The sequence below is a fragment of the Pleurodeles waltl genome, chromosome 11, assembly GCF_031143425.1.
Source record: "Pleurodeles waltl isolate 20211129_DDA chromosome 11, aPleWal1.hap1.20221129, whole genome shotgun sequence".
NCBI classification, from domain to species: Eukaryota; Metazoa; Chordata; class Amphibia; order Caudata; family Salamandridae; genus Pleurodeles; species Pleurodeles waltl.
In genome coordinates this window covers 93883743-93900805 of record NC_090450.1, presented here as the reverse complement: position 1 = coordinate 93900805, position 17063 = coordinate 93883743, and the positions used below count along the sequence as shown (strand labels likewise).

The following is a 17063-nucleotide window of genomic DNA, read 5'->3' as shown; positions in this document are numbered from 1 at the left end:
AAGGGCTACAAACGTGAGTGGCGCAATCAGTGATGCAGAACCACTAACAGCATTTAGTTTACAGGCCCTGGGGACACGTAGTACCACTTTGCAATGGACTTATAAGTAAACTAAATATGACAATTGAGTATATGCCAATTTTACCCTGTTTAGAGGAGATAGCACAAGCACTTTAGCACTGGTTAACTATGGTAAAGTGCACAGAGTTCCAAAAGCCAGCAAAAAATGGAGGAGGAAGACATAAAGTTTAGGGGGGAGACCACCCTCTGGCTGACAGGTCTAATAGAACTGCAGGTCATTCCTCCTGGACAGGGTGAGTTTTGATTCAGTAGTCTGCTCCTCCCTGCATCAATGTGGTGATGCAGTCAGTTTCTAGTTGTAGATCTGGGGACAGCAGCTGAGTGGCTTCAAGGTGTGTTTGTGCAGCAGTGGCAGCTTGGTCCAATAGGCGCACAGTGGCAAGTGCCTCGATGCAGCAGCTTCACATTTAGGAGCACAGTCCACATTTGGGCCAAGGGCCATGGCTTACACAGGTTTCTTCTTCAGTAGTGCAGACGCATCAGGCACATGTTTGGCAAGTACCATGGCTGCAATAGCTGTGTTGATGGTCCGAGCTGCTGGGGCACACATCGACATTGCAGCAATTCATTCCCTTCAGCAACAGTGATTTTGTCAGACAGACCCACAACACCATGCCAGAAGTCTGCTGGTGGGCCATCAGTTTCCACTCCAATACAGGTACAGAAGACAGGTAGTGTGTATTCTCTGTCTGCGTGTTCAGAACCAGTTTGCTCAGATCTTCTTTTACTTGTACTTGAGGCCGTCTGCGGACTGAACCTTTGTTTAAAGCGTGTTTCTCAGAGTACGGTCATCTCCAGCTTGGAGGACTCCAAGAGAAATGAGCATTCTGCACCAGGCTGTCACACAGGTGCTGGAATATCAGTGCAGGGATTAAGGTGACCTGTAGCAGCAGAACTTTACACAAATGGGTGGGAAGGCCACAACTCCTCTGACACAGAGAAAAATAGCTGGTCACACAAGGCTCACTAAAACCACAATATTCTGACACCACCGCACTACACATGTGATAGGGACAGTGGTCCTCTGTCACTATTGAGTGCATGCCTGGTACGCCCCTTCTGGTCCAGGAAACATCCAGGACTAGACTCACATCAAGGGACATGTTTGGGTCTTCACACTTATTCTAGATTAGCATGATGCGGAGCCAAAAATCTTACAGCCATGCTACCAGATACTCACAATTGGGCACTCAGGGCAGGTGACAGTCCACGATGCAGGGGACATTCCAGCCCCACAATCACATACTCATACCAGCTCATTGTTTAAAAATGTCCAGTATGTTATCCTGCCCATAGGTGAAGGATAATCTTCAGCTCTGTTTTGTAGATGTTTATAAAAGAGCGAGATAGAAAGAGAGAAACTGCGGCCATTGAACAGATTGTTTGCCTTTGATGCTCATTCTGTAATGTATGAAATTAATTTCTTTAGGAACATCTCGAGCAGGGTTTATATAATATTCTCAAACTTATTCTGTTAAAATGTCACCCTGTGATCTATGATGATTATCCAAGCTAATAAGCCTTTTGTAAATCACATCCTTTATGAATATAACATATTAATTATTCATAAACTATCAATCTATAAGAAAAAAGTTGTATTGTGAATACCTATACATGAAATAGCAAACAGTGATAATGTTTATGGAATATAGGTTGGCGTTAGCTTTAATGTGCATATGAGTAAATATAAAGTGGCTTTGAAGCAGAAATAATGCAAGGCATGGGACATCTTGCTTCCCCTCCCCGTTTCTGCCCTCCTCTTCTTCCCCCATGTGCCTTCCGAAGACTCCCATCCTCAACTGCAAGTAAGAGAAACATCAGCCAAAGCATGGCTGCATTATATGAGGTGACACTGTTGTGAAGCATGGCTGTTAGGTGATATGGGTAAAAAAACAATGACTGTCAATGTCTTGACTGGTTAGTCATGCTCTCAATTAAACTTCTGATGTGGTGCGCTTAGAAGAACAAAGCGCATTGCAACTGGTGCAGCAGCCAAGGTGAAGAAAGAATGCAAAATATTGAGGTGGAGAGAGGATCAAGAAATTTACTCTCTTCGGCTTTCAAGCCGTGGTCCATTATAACTGAATAATGCTATGCTCATTGGAGCGGGAAAGCTAATTGTGGTAGCCCTCTTCCATCCACAGGCCCCAGGAAGTGAAACACAGATACAGTGACTTGTAGATGATGCTTTATTTTTTAGCAATGGTTGTTTTTTTATAAACCATGAATACCACCACTTTAATGGTCTATATTTGGCCTCAAGAAAAGCAGTGATGTACTAAACCAGAACAGCTGGATTAAATTGATTGTCTATTAAATGATTTACACAGTAGAACTGTCCTTTAAGTCTCAGTTAAACATTATTGCTGTAACTGTTTTTGAAACAGGTATTCAAAGACCATGCTATTGATGGTGAAACCTTACCTTTACTCACAGAGGAGCATCTTTTGGACACAATGGGGCTAAAACTTGGGCCAGTATTAAAGGTCAGATCCCAGGTATGTAATTGTTTTTTTACCATCGACAAAACAGTGGAAAAACTAAATGCTTGCACATTAAATAGATTACCTGTAACGCTGTTCCTGATTTTAAAAAAATAGTAGCATGTAATTATGTAGCATTTATTAGCACGTTAGTGAAACCTGAAAGATCTGTAATAAAAAGATTGTAATATTTCCAAACTTAATGCTACTCACAGAATAAGGCTTTTCATGTAAAGTGATGCAAACGTTTGACTGACATACTTAGACGTCAAAGTTTCACTGTTTCAAGAACTGCATTGTTGCTGAGCACTTGGCTCTAGATAGCCCTTTTTCTCAGATGGGCAAGTGTTTTGTAGAGGTGCAACCCACCTACTGTATCGAGCAAGATCCAAGCACTCTTGTGCTTCCTTTGATCCTTAGTCATAGGGTTCAGTTAGACACTGTTTGAGCTAGTGCCGTGACCTGGTAGGTCCTTCACTTAGGGGGCACCTAGTTAGAATGATACACAATGACAGGTGTGGGCCACCTTTGTAGAGGTCCCAGTGTCATCACCATGCATCAAATGAGGAAACCCTTTTGGTTAAGTTCAGATCTTTTAGATAATGGTAGAGTTCCATTTCAGAACAAGGTACTGGACCCTAGACTATCCCACTTCCTCCTAGAACCTCCATTTTGGAGGTCTGTGGTTTGTGAAGCTCAAGAAAAAGGATTGGCAAGACTCGCAATGCTGCTGCTGTGCCTGCCATTACCCTTATCCTCATGGAATGGTGAAGAGGATTTGGAGTCTCTCTGTGTGCTTGACATATCAGTGCAGTCTCAGTTCCACTAGAGAAGATACATGCCAGGACGTTGTGGGTACCTCTACTGCACCATATCTAATGGCAAGAAATCCCTCCAGCTGGACTAAGCCTAGAATCCACCTCTGTGTCAGGCTTTACAGAAGAGCGCAGAAGCAGTAGGCCCTCTTGGCAGCCTAAAGGTTCTGCACTTTAAGTGGAAATAATTTGGGGGGCATACCTTTATGTTTCTTATTCACAGAATAAGCTGGAAGCGCCAAATATTTGTCCCAATCTTCTGTGTTGAAAGAGTTGGGGAGGGGATAAGAGATTATTCACCGAATTAAAAGAGTCTCATCTGGAAGTAAAGCTCTTAGATTTATTTTCTTACAGGGCATTGATAAGATGTTGATAGCACACCAAGGGTGTCATTTTGAGTTTGGCGGATGGAAAAATCTGTCCGCCAAACTCCCGAAAGGTTGGTTGCTGCCTACGAGGCGACTTCCCCGCTGGAGTTATTAAGGGGTTCCTGCTCGCTTGGCATGCAGAAACCTAAGTTTCCGCCCGCTGGCCTAGCGGGAAACAGGTTACAGCATTGTCTTCGGCTCTTAATCGATCCAGCAGCAATGCTGTAGCCAGCAGGGTGCACCAGCACCCTTGCAATGTTCACTGTCAACAAAGCAGACAGTGAACATTGCAAGGGTGCTGGGCAGGGGGCCCCTGCACCTGTTCTCCACCAGCCTTTTCATGGCGGTGTTACCGCCATGAAAAGCTGACAGAAAATAGGTGGTAATCCCCCAGGAAGCGCTGCTTGCAGCACTGCCCTGGTGGACTAGGATCTCCGCCACCGCTTGAATGTTGGCAGAGCTGGCTGTTCCCTGTCAGTCGGACCGCAGGGTTGTTATGTGGCAGTTGGACCGCCGCGTCTGCAGTGGTCCAGACCGCCACCGCAACTGTGGTGGACTAAGACCGCCACACTCGTTATCAGGGCCCAAATGTTTTCTCAGGGAACATTAAGGAGAAACTAATTAGAGGGAAACAAAGAACCAAATGAAGTTTGCAGCACTGTAACTCGAGTTTGAGAAGATAGGGCTCAAGTCTGAATACTACTGCCGTACACTACTGCGATTCCCTGCTCTCATTTCCATTTTCCCAGAAACACAAAAAATAATTTTAAAGCTATAACATCTCAGTCCTGTGCATGTAGGTGCAAGTGCAGAAAATGTGAGAAAATTCATCTCCCGTTTTAAAAAGATGTGGGATGAATGAAACACTTTTCATAGAAAGACTTTTCCATTGCAAAGAAAAAAGGAACACACATACATTTTCAAAAAGTGTTTAAGTAAACAATTGGTGTTTACTTTGTTAAGAAAAAATAGATAATTGAGATATCATCTGCATATGTTGCACTTTTAACTGTCATATCCTTGAATTTAATGCCAGTGATAGTTCCAATTGATCTAATGTTGAAGAGGTTTCAGGACTTTTAAAATAGGGAAGGACACCCTTGTCTGGTGGGAATGAAGCCTTAATGCATACGAAAGAGGAGTTCTCAAAGGTCTCAAGATATACTCTTAATAGACAACTCAAAAGTAAAATTATTAAATAACCTAGGTACGAATTAGATGTTGGGTAATTCGGGGCTAGCATTGCAATGCAAACATAAAATATTTAGGCATAGAATTCACAAACAGTCCTATAGATATCATTAGACATAATAACCCTTGACAAACGAAAGACCTAGATTCTCCTTCGAGAAACTAAGACTGCCAAATTCGATGGGTGGAGTTAATTTGGCTAATTCGAAAACTTATGAACAGCCTTCCTTTTAAACAAAGCACTTTTTGGCTGAATCAGGAAGCAGAATACAACCCCGCGTGGTTGGAAATAAAAACTTTGGTTCTGTCACTTGCTAATTTAATCTTGTTTCTTTCCATGCCCAAAATCAATCCCTTGCACTCTAAAAATAAACTAGGTTAAAACTAAGATAGCATTAGATAGCCTAGATCTTATAGGGTCATTCCCTTTACGGATAACAACATATGGAACCTAAATTAGAAAGTGACATAATATGCTCATAGTTGTAGTGCAAGCACACACAAGGTGATGAGAGGAATGCTACCAATTTTTCTAACCACTGGCAATCGCTTTGGATAGCATCCAAGCCCATTGTACTTTTTCTCATCATGCAACCTCAGTTTGGACACATCCATATGAAAATCAGCCTTAACCCTGCTCTTCTTGGGAACAGTCCAGCCCGAACTGCCAGGCAAGGTCCTTACCGAACTGGAAACCAAGCAACCTAGGACAGCTCTTGGATTGCTCGTGTTTCAGTTCAGAGAGGACCTGGCTTGACAGTTCAGGCTGGACTGTTCCTACTGGAGCAGAGTCAAGGCTGATTTGCATGAGGGTGGGTCTAACATGAGATGGCATGCTGGGCAAAAGAATGATGGTTTGGAATGCCACCCTGAGCTACTGTCAGTGTTTACAGCTTATTGTAAGCATTCCTCACATCACCCTCTGTGTACTTGACATAGTTGCATTGCTCCAGAATTTAATTTGGCTATTTCTATATTTCTGACTGTAATATTAACAATGCTTATAAGAAATGTATATATTTATGCTTGCACACTGAGGGCCAGAGGGTAAGTAAAATTTTGGGACTTGCAAATTGCGAGTCTGACCGACTCGCAATTTGCAACTCGCAAAACCATATGCAGAAAGGTGTCTCAGACATCTTCTGCGACTCGCTATGGGGTCGCAAAGACCCACCTCATGAATATTAATGAGGTGGGTCGCAGTTTGCGACCCCATAGCGAGTCCATGCACTCACAGGGATGGTGGCCTGCTGGAGACAGCAGACCTCCATGTCTGTGACTGCTTTTTTAATAAAGCAATTTTTTTGAAACTTTTTGCAGGCCTTTTTCCTTAAAGGAAAACGAGTTGCAAAAAGAAAAACTTCCGAAACCATTTGGTTTCGTTTTTTTCAGAGTAGGCAGTGGTCCATAGGACCACTGCCTGCTCTGAAAAAAACATTTTTTTTCGGCATTCACTGCATTTTTTTTCGGCATTCCTTTTTTCTGCATTTTTTTTGCGAATGAGTTACCACCCACTTCAAGTGGGTGGTAACTGCGAGTTGGTTTGCGACCGCATTCGCGGTCACAAAGCAACTCAGCATGGCGATGCGGTCGCAAATAGGAAGGGATCACCCCTTCCTATTTGCGAGTCGCATCCTCAAATTGCGAGTCGGTACCGACTCGCAATTTGAGGTTGTGCATCACGTTGGGCCTTTTGCATGCCACAAACTGCGTTTTTCGCAGTTTGCGACATGCAAAAAGCTTCCTATATCTGGCCCTGAGTGTTTGTTTTATACCCTACTGTAATTTTCCATGTCTTAAATAAATAAAAAGTAAATAAATAAGTACTAGGACCCAACAATTATCTTAGCCCCCTTTTTTAGAGAAACAAAATAAAATTGAAAAATGACAAGCAAGTTTGTGGAACACATGCGCGGAAATTGTCTCCTGGTAGAAATTCTGCAAGTGGATATCTTAAACATGTCAGTACTTCTGGAAAGCTACAAATGTTGCACTTTTCAACGAGTACATCACACTTTTATTGCGAAAACAGTCAGACTATAGGAGTATCTCACTGGGGCAAATATCTCAGTGTGTTCCCACTCTTTGTGAACCAGGTCCCACATTGATGCTGTCTGGGGAAAGGGCAGGCATTGGGTCAGCTGGGAGCATTCCAATCCCACCCTCCCAACATGGAGTTGGTCCTAGACAGGTGCATCTGCCCAGTCTAGCATATGGTTATTCTAGGTGTGTTTCCGCGCCTGTTAAAATCATCCAGTGTTCTTCCACCCGCTATTCCTGGGTGTATTAACACAGGGCCAGATGCAATCGGGGGTACAACCTCCTTAAAGGTTACTGCTCTTGCTGACTTGTAATCAGCCCCACAAAGGGGACGAAATGGACACAAAGGAGAATCTGAAATTTCACTCTACTGTTTTTGCGTTATGATCACAAACAGGCATGGTAAATAATTTGGGAGGGAAGATGTACCTGTTAAAGGTCACTACTCAAAAACTGTAAGAGCTACAGACATCTGGTTTTATTCGGTTGCTCTGTTTACAAGCTCGGGGCTGAATTCTAATCGTAGTTCAAAATGACATTTGTGCAAGGATCACAGGTCTTAGTTGGGTGAAAATTATCACACACCCTCTGTTTTACCCTCCCAGATTTTAGCAGGTCAACCCCGTCAAAATTTACCATGGGGAAAATCCCAGAAAAAAAGGCAAACGTATGGAATTTGGTGGGTTTAATATATTTTGTTGTGTTCGAGTGGTAAACTACAGGAAAGTCCAAAAAACAGAGTGCTGCTGTCCTTATCACGAAAAAAAAAGTAAAAAGAGGAAATAACACAGGACAACATAACATACTGAAGTGACTGAAGTCAGTGCTGCTGCTATACGAAAATTTACAGAATGTTTGCAGATAAGGCACTGTCTTGTGTGACACCTTTAACCACTACCTGCTTTTAAATCAACACCATTTTGCTGATGCCATTGGAAGTGTGTTTGTTAAACTGCCAGGATGCAAACTGTTTCTAGCTGAGACATTCACTAGTGACACCAGGTGTCACACTCTGAGAGCAGCATTTCCATCAGTGTTTATTCTGTGCATTCTGTTACTTTCAAACTTCATTTTCACATCACAAATCTAGAACTACACGTGTAATGGTCATTTCAAGTGGAAATCTGTTATCTGTGTGGCAGGCATACTGCACATTATACCACTACACTCTATACCACTCCACATTACAACACTCTACTACACTCGATGCACCTCCATTCTATGATACGCCATGCCACTCTATACCTCTCCACTCTATGCTACTCTATGACACGCCATTCCAATCCACAAAACGCCACTCAAATCTATGTCAACGACACGCACATCTACGCCCCTCTACTCTATGACACTGTATGACACGGCACTCTAAAGCACTCCATTCTATGACATGCCACTCTATGCCACGCTACTCTCCTCTACAACATGCACCTCAACTCTATGTCACCACACTCTACAACTCGGTACTGTACTCTATGACACACGCCTCCAAGCTATCCCACAGCTCTCTATTCCACTACACTATATGCTGCTCTAATCCACTCTAGCTCACTCCACTCTATGGCACTCTACAACACTCTACTTCAGTGTTTGACAATACTCCACTCTCTGCACTTTACAACACTCTATGCAACTACCTCTATGCTACTCCGCACCACTTTACTCCACTCTGCTCTGACACCCTACTCCACTCTGCTCTGACATCCTACTCCACTCTAATCTACAACACGTTACTCCTCTCTACTTCACCCTATGCCAGCCCACTCTATGCTACTCTGTGCACTCCACGACAAACTATGTCACTCCACTCTGACATTCTACAACACTCTCCTCCACTGTATGGCAATAGTCCACTCTCTGCCCTCTACAACACTCTATGCACTTTATTCCACTTAGCTCTATGACACACTACTCCACTCTACGATATGTTACTCCACTCTGTCACTCTATACTACTCCACCCTACACCACTCTATGACACTCTACTCTATGCCACTCCCCTCTATGGCACTAATTCACGACACTCCACTCTGACACTCTGCTATACAACTCTCCACTCTATGCCACAGTGCTCCACTCTATGCAGCTCCCTCTATACCACTTCACTCTACTCCGTTCTACTCCCTCCATAACACTGTACTCCATGCCACTTTGATATACAACATTCTGCGCCGCTCCACAACAATCTATGAACCTCCACTCTATGACACTATACCATATGATACACTACTCCACTGTATACCCCTTGACTCTATCCCTCCAATCTACTCTACGGCACTCCACTCTGTGCCACTCTACCCCATTCTATCCCACTCCACAACAATCTACTCTTCTAAACTCTATGACACTCCACACCACTGAACGCAACCACCTTTATTCCACTCTAAACCACTCCACTCTACCTCACTCTACAGTACACTAGGCCCACTCCACTCTACAACACTCTGCTCCACTTCTCAAAACTCTACACCACTCTATGCCCCTCGACTCTACACCCTTACACTCTATGACAAGCTACTTCATCCACGATACTCCACAAAACTCTGAGCCACTCCATGCTACTCCACTCCACAACACTCAACACCACCCCACGACTCTCTACTCTATGCCACTACACAACACTCCACTCTGCCACACTCCACTCCACTCTCCTCTACGTCAGTAGCATTTAGCTAGGTGGAACAGCAGCCACGCTGGTGTACAACATGGCTAAAACACATTGGCAAGACCAATAGCTCTTTCATAAGCAAGACCTATTGGCTTTGCCAATGCTTGTTTACTTTTAATAGTTCTATTTCTATTTGGAATTTTATAAAGCACATGGTTGCCAAAAGGCTTTCCAGCGCTAATGTGGAACCAGAAAAACAGATAACAACTGAGAGACCCTATAAGGGCAAGAGGAAGGTCTTCAAAGATTTCCGAAAGGAGAGTTCAGAATCTACTGATCGGACTTCAACCGAGAGAGAGTTCCATAGTTGGGCTGCCCTGAAAGCAAAGGATCTGCCTCCCCATCTCAATCTTTTAAACCGAGGAATACTAATCAAGGATGCGGATGAAGATCTGAGCAGTCGTTGGGGAGTGTAAGGAGTTATAATCTGTTTAAGAAAAGCTGGACCTCTGTTATGAAGGGCTCGATGGACAAAGCAGGGTGCTTTGAAATGTATGTGCTGTTCTGTAGGTAACCAATGAAGGGAGGCCAAGGTGGATTTTACCGAAATATGACTCGAAATCCCCAACAGGAGACGGGCAGCGGCATTCTGTATTACCTGCAGCCTCCTCAAGACATATTTAGGAGAGGTCATGAACAGGACATTACTATACTAAAGACGTGAAAGAATTAAGGCCTGGACAATAAGTCTTTTGGCTAAAAAAGAGAGGAATGGGAAGATTTTCCTACAAGTCCTCAGTGCACAGAAACAAGAGGAAGCTAATTTCTTTGCATGGCATTCCATTGTGAGTTGCGTGTCCAGCCAGAAACCTAAGCTTTTAATGGTATCTTTTGATGGAGGAAGAGTATTTAATCCTACTGACGCAAGTAAGTAGTTCTGGGAAGTCAAAGAGTGCCCCACCAGCATCACCTCTGTTTTTCCATCATTTAATTTTAGTTTACTGTCCAGCATCCAACCAGCAATGTCCGACAGACAAGTACAGAGGGCAGCAGATTCTGAGTTACTCTTGGTGAAGAAGGAAAAAAACTATTGAGTATCATCCGCATATGAGATAAGAGATAATCCAATAGGTGCCACAATCTTTTCCAGTGATGCCATATAAATTTTAAATAGCGTAGGACTCAAAGAGGAACCCTGTGGAACACCAAATGTCAAGGAGAAAGTATCTGAATAGTGTGACTGATTTAAAATTTGAAACGTCCTATGAGAGAGAAAATATGTCAGCCATTTATGGCATTTGCCCTCAAATCCCATTTGAGTGATTCTGCGTAACAGAATCTTATGGTCCACAGTGTCAAATGCCGCACTCAGATCAAGAAGAAGAATAGCTGCATAGCCGCTTGCGTCTAGGCGGTGTCTAGTATCTTCAGTAACAGCTAAGAGGGCAGAATCGGTACTGTGGAAAGGTCTAAATCCCATCTGGGTATTGTGAAGACAGTTAAACTTCCCCAAGAAGCCTGACACCTGAGAGTTAACATGTTTCACCATTATTTTAGATGCAATAGGGAGAAGGGCAATAGGTCTAAAATTCTCAGGTAGAGTGGGGTCACAATTTGTTTTTTTCAACAAAGGCTTGACCACAGCATGTTTCCAATGATGGGGGAGACAACCAGAGGACAGGGACTCATTAAGAATCCTAGTTAGAACAGGCGTTACAACCTCTGAACCCAAAGCCAATGTGGATGGAGGGGATGGATCTAAAGGGGAGCCCGATTTAATGGAGCAGAGGTATTCATATACCTCCTCTTCCTTAATGGGCTGAAATACTGAGAGTAGTGCACAGGGGGCCAAACCGTCCCAGCACGAGACCCCATTATCCCTCTGATCCAAATTAGACCGTTTAACCGAAAAAGAAGCCTGAATGTTAGATATCTTTTCCAGGAAGAAGCAGGCTAATTCATTGCTATACTCCTTAGAACCATCTGTCAAGGTTATGCCTTATGGAAGCTGAGTCATTTCTCTGACTATAGAGAAGATCTCTTTAGGGGAACCGAGGGACTGTTACTTTTAGGTCCTTACGTTTTTAATCTTCTTTGTTTCAATGTCTAACTAGTTGTAGCCTCCAGTCCCCAAAAAACGTTTAATCCTATCCCTGCAGCTTAAAATACCCTATGTTTATGTATATATATATATATATATATATATATATATATATATTCACAGTAATTTTAATGGGAGGGTAAATTCCTCACATACAGCTTTATTTTAAAAAAAATGAAGGAGAATCCAAAACCCTAAAAACAGTCACATCTATTACAAAGAAACCCCTAAAAACTAATACTTTTACAATGTTACATTGCAACTGAAATTTTCACCTAACTATAACTTAACTGTAACATTTTGTGTGTGTATTTCTGTGTGTGTGTATATGTATATATATATATATATATATATATATATATATATATATATATATATACATATACACACACACACACATATTTTTTAAACATCGGATTTACATCCAGATTAATCTGAGGAAAAGTTAATCTGAACTGTCAATGGATAACGCAGCATAAAAAAACAGGGCACCCCTATTATCTACTTCCCACGATGAATTGCGTCATATAAAACTAAAGTTGGATGTCATGAAAAAATATCACACGCTGTGACAGCAAACCACACTCTCCATCTTTCTCTCCCACAAGCAAGCTCCTCAGAGACTGCTCTCCTGACCACAATTTTATCCGCGACCCCTTACTTGACACACCTAGTTGAGCTTTGGGTGTACAAAATACGGTACACACAAGGCACAGAGAGGCAGATTTCAGAAATAAACGGCACAAGCAGTCTGTGCATATTTATGCATCCCTTTGTTTGGGTGCTTTTACAAATTAAAGCCAGACCAATTTGCTTTCTCAATGTTTGTCTTAGACTCTGACCACTAAAACACACAGCACTTTCTGCAAATTGTAAACGGTGCCACCGTATTGCTTTGTGCTAGCTATCTTGCAAACTACTTATTCCTGATAACGGTTTAGGGCACACACTCACCAGGATTAAGTTTTTAAAAGCCTGATAGTGAAAACATGGTCATGTGTAGCCCAAAGACTACTCCTGGAAAGGATGTACTCAAATTATTTTAGAGAATATTTTCAAGCCTAAACACTAAAGGTTATGGTCGGCCCTACTACCTGGCACACCTAGACAATTGTCTGAGTTGGCAGAAGATAAAGGGGCACTAATATGCTATCATCCTAGTGAACCGTTTGATCACACCTTGATTTTTGCCACCAAGTCAGAGGCTGTGACTGAGGACCATACATACCTCTCATCAGCAGCCTTCTTTGTGTAGTCAGAGTGAATGAAATAGGCTGTTTATTTTTTTTATTAAAGTTAACGTGTTTGAGTACATCCTTCAGGTTTAACACAAAAACCTTACCTTTAAAAAAAAAAAAATGCAAGCAGCGTGTTTTATTTTTATAGAGCAATTACACATTTTATATGTTTTTGTAATGTTTTCACTTTTAGTGAGCTGTAATCTCAAGTATTCCTTTAAGTATGAAAAGGATGCATGAGATTTATATTCGGTGAAAAAGGGGGGGGGGGGTCTGCTTATGTCTGCGTCAATACACGTGTGCATGTTGTAGGGGGGGAAATGCACTGGGGAGCCTTAGGAAATGTGCTGCAAAATTCTAGGTTTAGCCCTGCTGAATTATATTTATGAGCAATACTGAGTGACTCCTGGAAAGTACGAAAACTTGGCATTAAATGAAGCACTGCACGCAAGTATTGTTTAAGTCGTTGTTCAGTTACAGAATCAAAGAACTCAATTTTATTGTGAAGTTAAGAAAATCTAAATATGTTTTCTTTCTTTGAAGGTATCCCGGCGTTTGGGAAATGTGTTCTACATGATGAACCTTCCTCTTCCCCTACCACTTCAGTCCTCTTCAGGCAAAGCCACTGATCAACCGGCAGAACTGACCTCTCCAATAAATGGAACTGATGTAAATAGTATGCTTGGGAGTCCTGGTTCTCAAGAGCCAGATCTTTGTAAACAAAGTGAAGTCACAACCTCACAAACAAAGGATAGTCAATGCGATCTAGCTGCCTCCCAAACTGACTTTCAAATAAACTTTCTAAAGAGCTGATGGACTGGCTAAATACTTGATCCAGCACTTGAACGTATCTGCAGGGTGGCAAGCGAAATGCAAATTACATAAAATAAAACAAATATAAAATGTTAACGAAGGGAACATTTGCTACAGGTTGAAATTTGGCCCTTGAGAAAGAAGTGGTGGGTTAAATTCCAAAAACTGACACATGCACGTATACGCATCACAGAGACACATACATACCTGTATTAAGAAAAAATATGTTTCAATAAAAAGTAACTAGAAAAGTAAAATGCCTTTCTATAAATGAATATGTCTTACAACCAGTGTTTAACTATGAAGTGTTTGTTGTAGAACACAGGTACTTGTTTGATCTTGTTTGTCTGGGCACAGAATAAGGAACTTGCCAGCACTTTTTGTTTTCAGAATTAAAAACAAAAAAAACATTCATATATAGATTTGTATCTTTGAATCTCTTTAAAACAACTTGTTCTGTTTACTTTAATGAACTGCCTCATTTTTTGTTTTCGCCTGCACAGCGCCTGTGCCGTGCTTTTGAAATCTATTGTATTCAATATAAATCTTAAAATGGGCTTGCATCCCCCCTCTCCCCTGGTTTTCATTGGTTCCTGTGCTTGTCACTTACATTTCCTCGGTTTCTATTGGCTGTCAAACTATTTTCTTGCATTTATCAATGATTGTTTGCTCTTATTAGTTTTCCCGAGGACCAAGTACTATGTGCATCCACTTAGGTTAACTTCTTTAATTTGCTTGTATTCTATTACGACCTATACATTGCCTTCAACAGGCGCTCTTGAAATGTGAGCAGCCTCAGGGAGATTAGCGCTGTGCTTGTTTACCTAATCTCCCCGAGGCTGCACGCATTTCAAGCTTGCATGTTAAAGGTAATCTTGAAATGCGGGCAGCCATGGGGAAATTCAGTAAACAGGCACAACAAGCACTGTGCTTATTTTTATTTTTACATTTACCCTGCACAGCGCTTGCGATGTGCTTGTTCATTGAATTTCCCCTTGAATGCACACATTTTAAGATTGCTTTTAACATGCACGCTTGAAATGCATGCAGCTTTGGGGAGTTTAGATAGAGGTCTGAGATTAGGTAAAAAGTACAGTACTTGCACTGTTTACCTAATCTCCCTGCCAATGCTTGCGCTTGTAATTTAAAGTATATATATATTGTCGAAACCTAATGCTTTTACCAATGCTTACTAGTTTTCCTTTATGTTTTCCTAAGAAGGTTGAATTGTCTGTCTTACAGATACTAAAATCAACAAAATTGACTTCAGCTACAAAATAAAAATACATGCATTTTGTTAAAAGTGTATACATATACCTGCTTAAAAGATACAATACTTCCATTAACACTGCATCTCCTTTTGGGTATTTTCTTAATTGTTAATCTTTGATTGCCCTCTTATTATTCTTTATCTTCTTTGTGTATTTCCATTTACCATACAGATAGCCAAACAACACATTCACATGGAGAAAGAAAGGCATAGCAATGCTATGAGTTTGGCATGGACCTAAGGGCCAAAATACAATCTAATCTACCAAAAGAATTGTCATGTGAATAAAATAATCAATTTCTTTAACATTAGCAAATGTTTCAATTTAGTATGAAATGGCATTAGGTAGCATTTTTTTATTTATTAAGGGTCTGAAGTACAGTTCGACATATGGGTTGCGCTGTCACAAATATAACAGATATCATGTCCGCCCTATTACAAGTTGATTATTTTTTTACTTTTGGCTCTGGTGATAAGGGAAATTCATCATATTTGTAACAGAATACCCGTCAGTCAAACAACGAGGTAAGAGTTGTCATACAGCTCGCTCTCAGGTTAGAAGAGGTCCTTGGGACATCTGCAAAATGAAGTTCCTGTCTGTACATACACCGTCACTGCCTGGCTTGTCACTTAGACTGTAATTTCAGTGGAGGACATTCCATTTTGGAAGAGTTTTCTCTTTCATAACATTATGCCAGCTGCCCCTCTACTAGCAGGGCACTACATTTTTTTCAACAGTGAATTACTAGAGGGGAGAATGTTGGCACTACTATAAATGCTGGGCTCGAGTCTGAAAGACATTGACCAATTCCATGTGACAAAGGAATAGCCAAAGCAAGGACAACAATTATGGATCACCAGACTTAGCATCTACTGCCACTTGTTTGCGGTCTGGTACACCTAGCAGTGCCCTTGTCAACACTTGCCTCCAAGGTCATTAGGACAGAATCAGGGACAGCAAATAGGACGATCTTTAAGAGCCCTGTGTACTTTTTACATTTTCTTCTCCTTGCCATAATCTGGACCATCAGCAGCAAACAGGAGGCTGTTGAAAGGCAAAGGGTGGGCAAAAGATCACACTTCTTATGTCAAAGGGAGTTAAATTGTGGGTGATGTCATTTCCACTACTCCTGACAATTTGATAAATTAACATCCATGAGCACGAGTCAGACATTTAGCCTGAGCCAGTCTTGGGCCTACATTGGCTTACCTGGAGCACTATTTTAAAACACCACTTAAACAGAAAAGATAAGTACTTTTCTAATGGAAGAGTTAGTAAAGAAGGTTTTCAACTTTGTGTGTTAAATAAACATTAAAGGTTTTGGAAAATGAGAAGGGTCTATTGGATTTTGCACTGGATAGGTTTCTTAAAAACAATGACAGAACTACACTGCAAATGGTGATTGCCATGAAATACCATGGGGTGATCCAAGAAGTTAGTCCATCTCTAACAACCCAATCATCACTGCATGAAAGTTCTGTAGTGTTCAAAATCTAATAAAGGCAAACCAACTTTGAAACATCTTTTCAACTTGAAAAACCCTAAATAGATAGCGGCTTCATCAGGTCACGCTCAAAATTCATATTCCTAATCCTTCTTAAAAAAAACTGTGAGTCATAAAACAACATTTCAAACAATGGTTAGACCAGTTTGAGCCTAATCTCCTCTACCATCCAAAGAGTTCCTCAATCACATATAGGTTGTGCCCCCCCCCACCCAAATGCTGGTTGCCCACAACCATATAATTTAAAACAACACAAACCAGGGAGGCACAACAAAAGTGATTTCAGGTAATTTCATCTGTGATTGCCAAATATGTAATTCAAGAAAGATACTCCTTCCCAAATAGATTTTTATCTATACCAACCTAATTTGCTTGTTCAATACAAAATATTCAACAGGACATTACCGCCAACACATTTTGTTCTTCAACTGAGAACTTACAATCTAAATTAAAGACACAAAATATGTGTAATAATTTTATTATAAAATGGTGTGACTAGCCAGTGTGATTACACTGAATGAAAGAATACCACAAATGATAGTACATTAAGTAAGC

The 17063-nt window shown here is 41.4% G+C and overlaps 1 protein-coding gene across 1 annotated transcript in view; it reads left to right on the top strand.

Moving 5' to 3' along the window:
• Positions 1-14618, top strand: part of SAMD7 (sterile alpha motif domain containing 7) — a 75025-nt gene extending 60407 nt beyond the window's left edge. Inside the window, exons 8-9 of the mRNA XM_069215414.1 lie at positions 2468-2578; positions 13464-14618. Coding sequence (XP_069071515.1) covers positions 2468-2578; positions 13464-13733 — 381 coding nt within the window. The 3' untranslated portion in view covers positions 13734-14618. The remainder of the gene's footprint in view (positions 1-2467; positions 2579-13463) is intronic.
• Positions 14619-17063: the final 2445 nt, after the last annotated feature.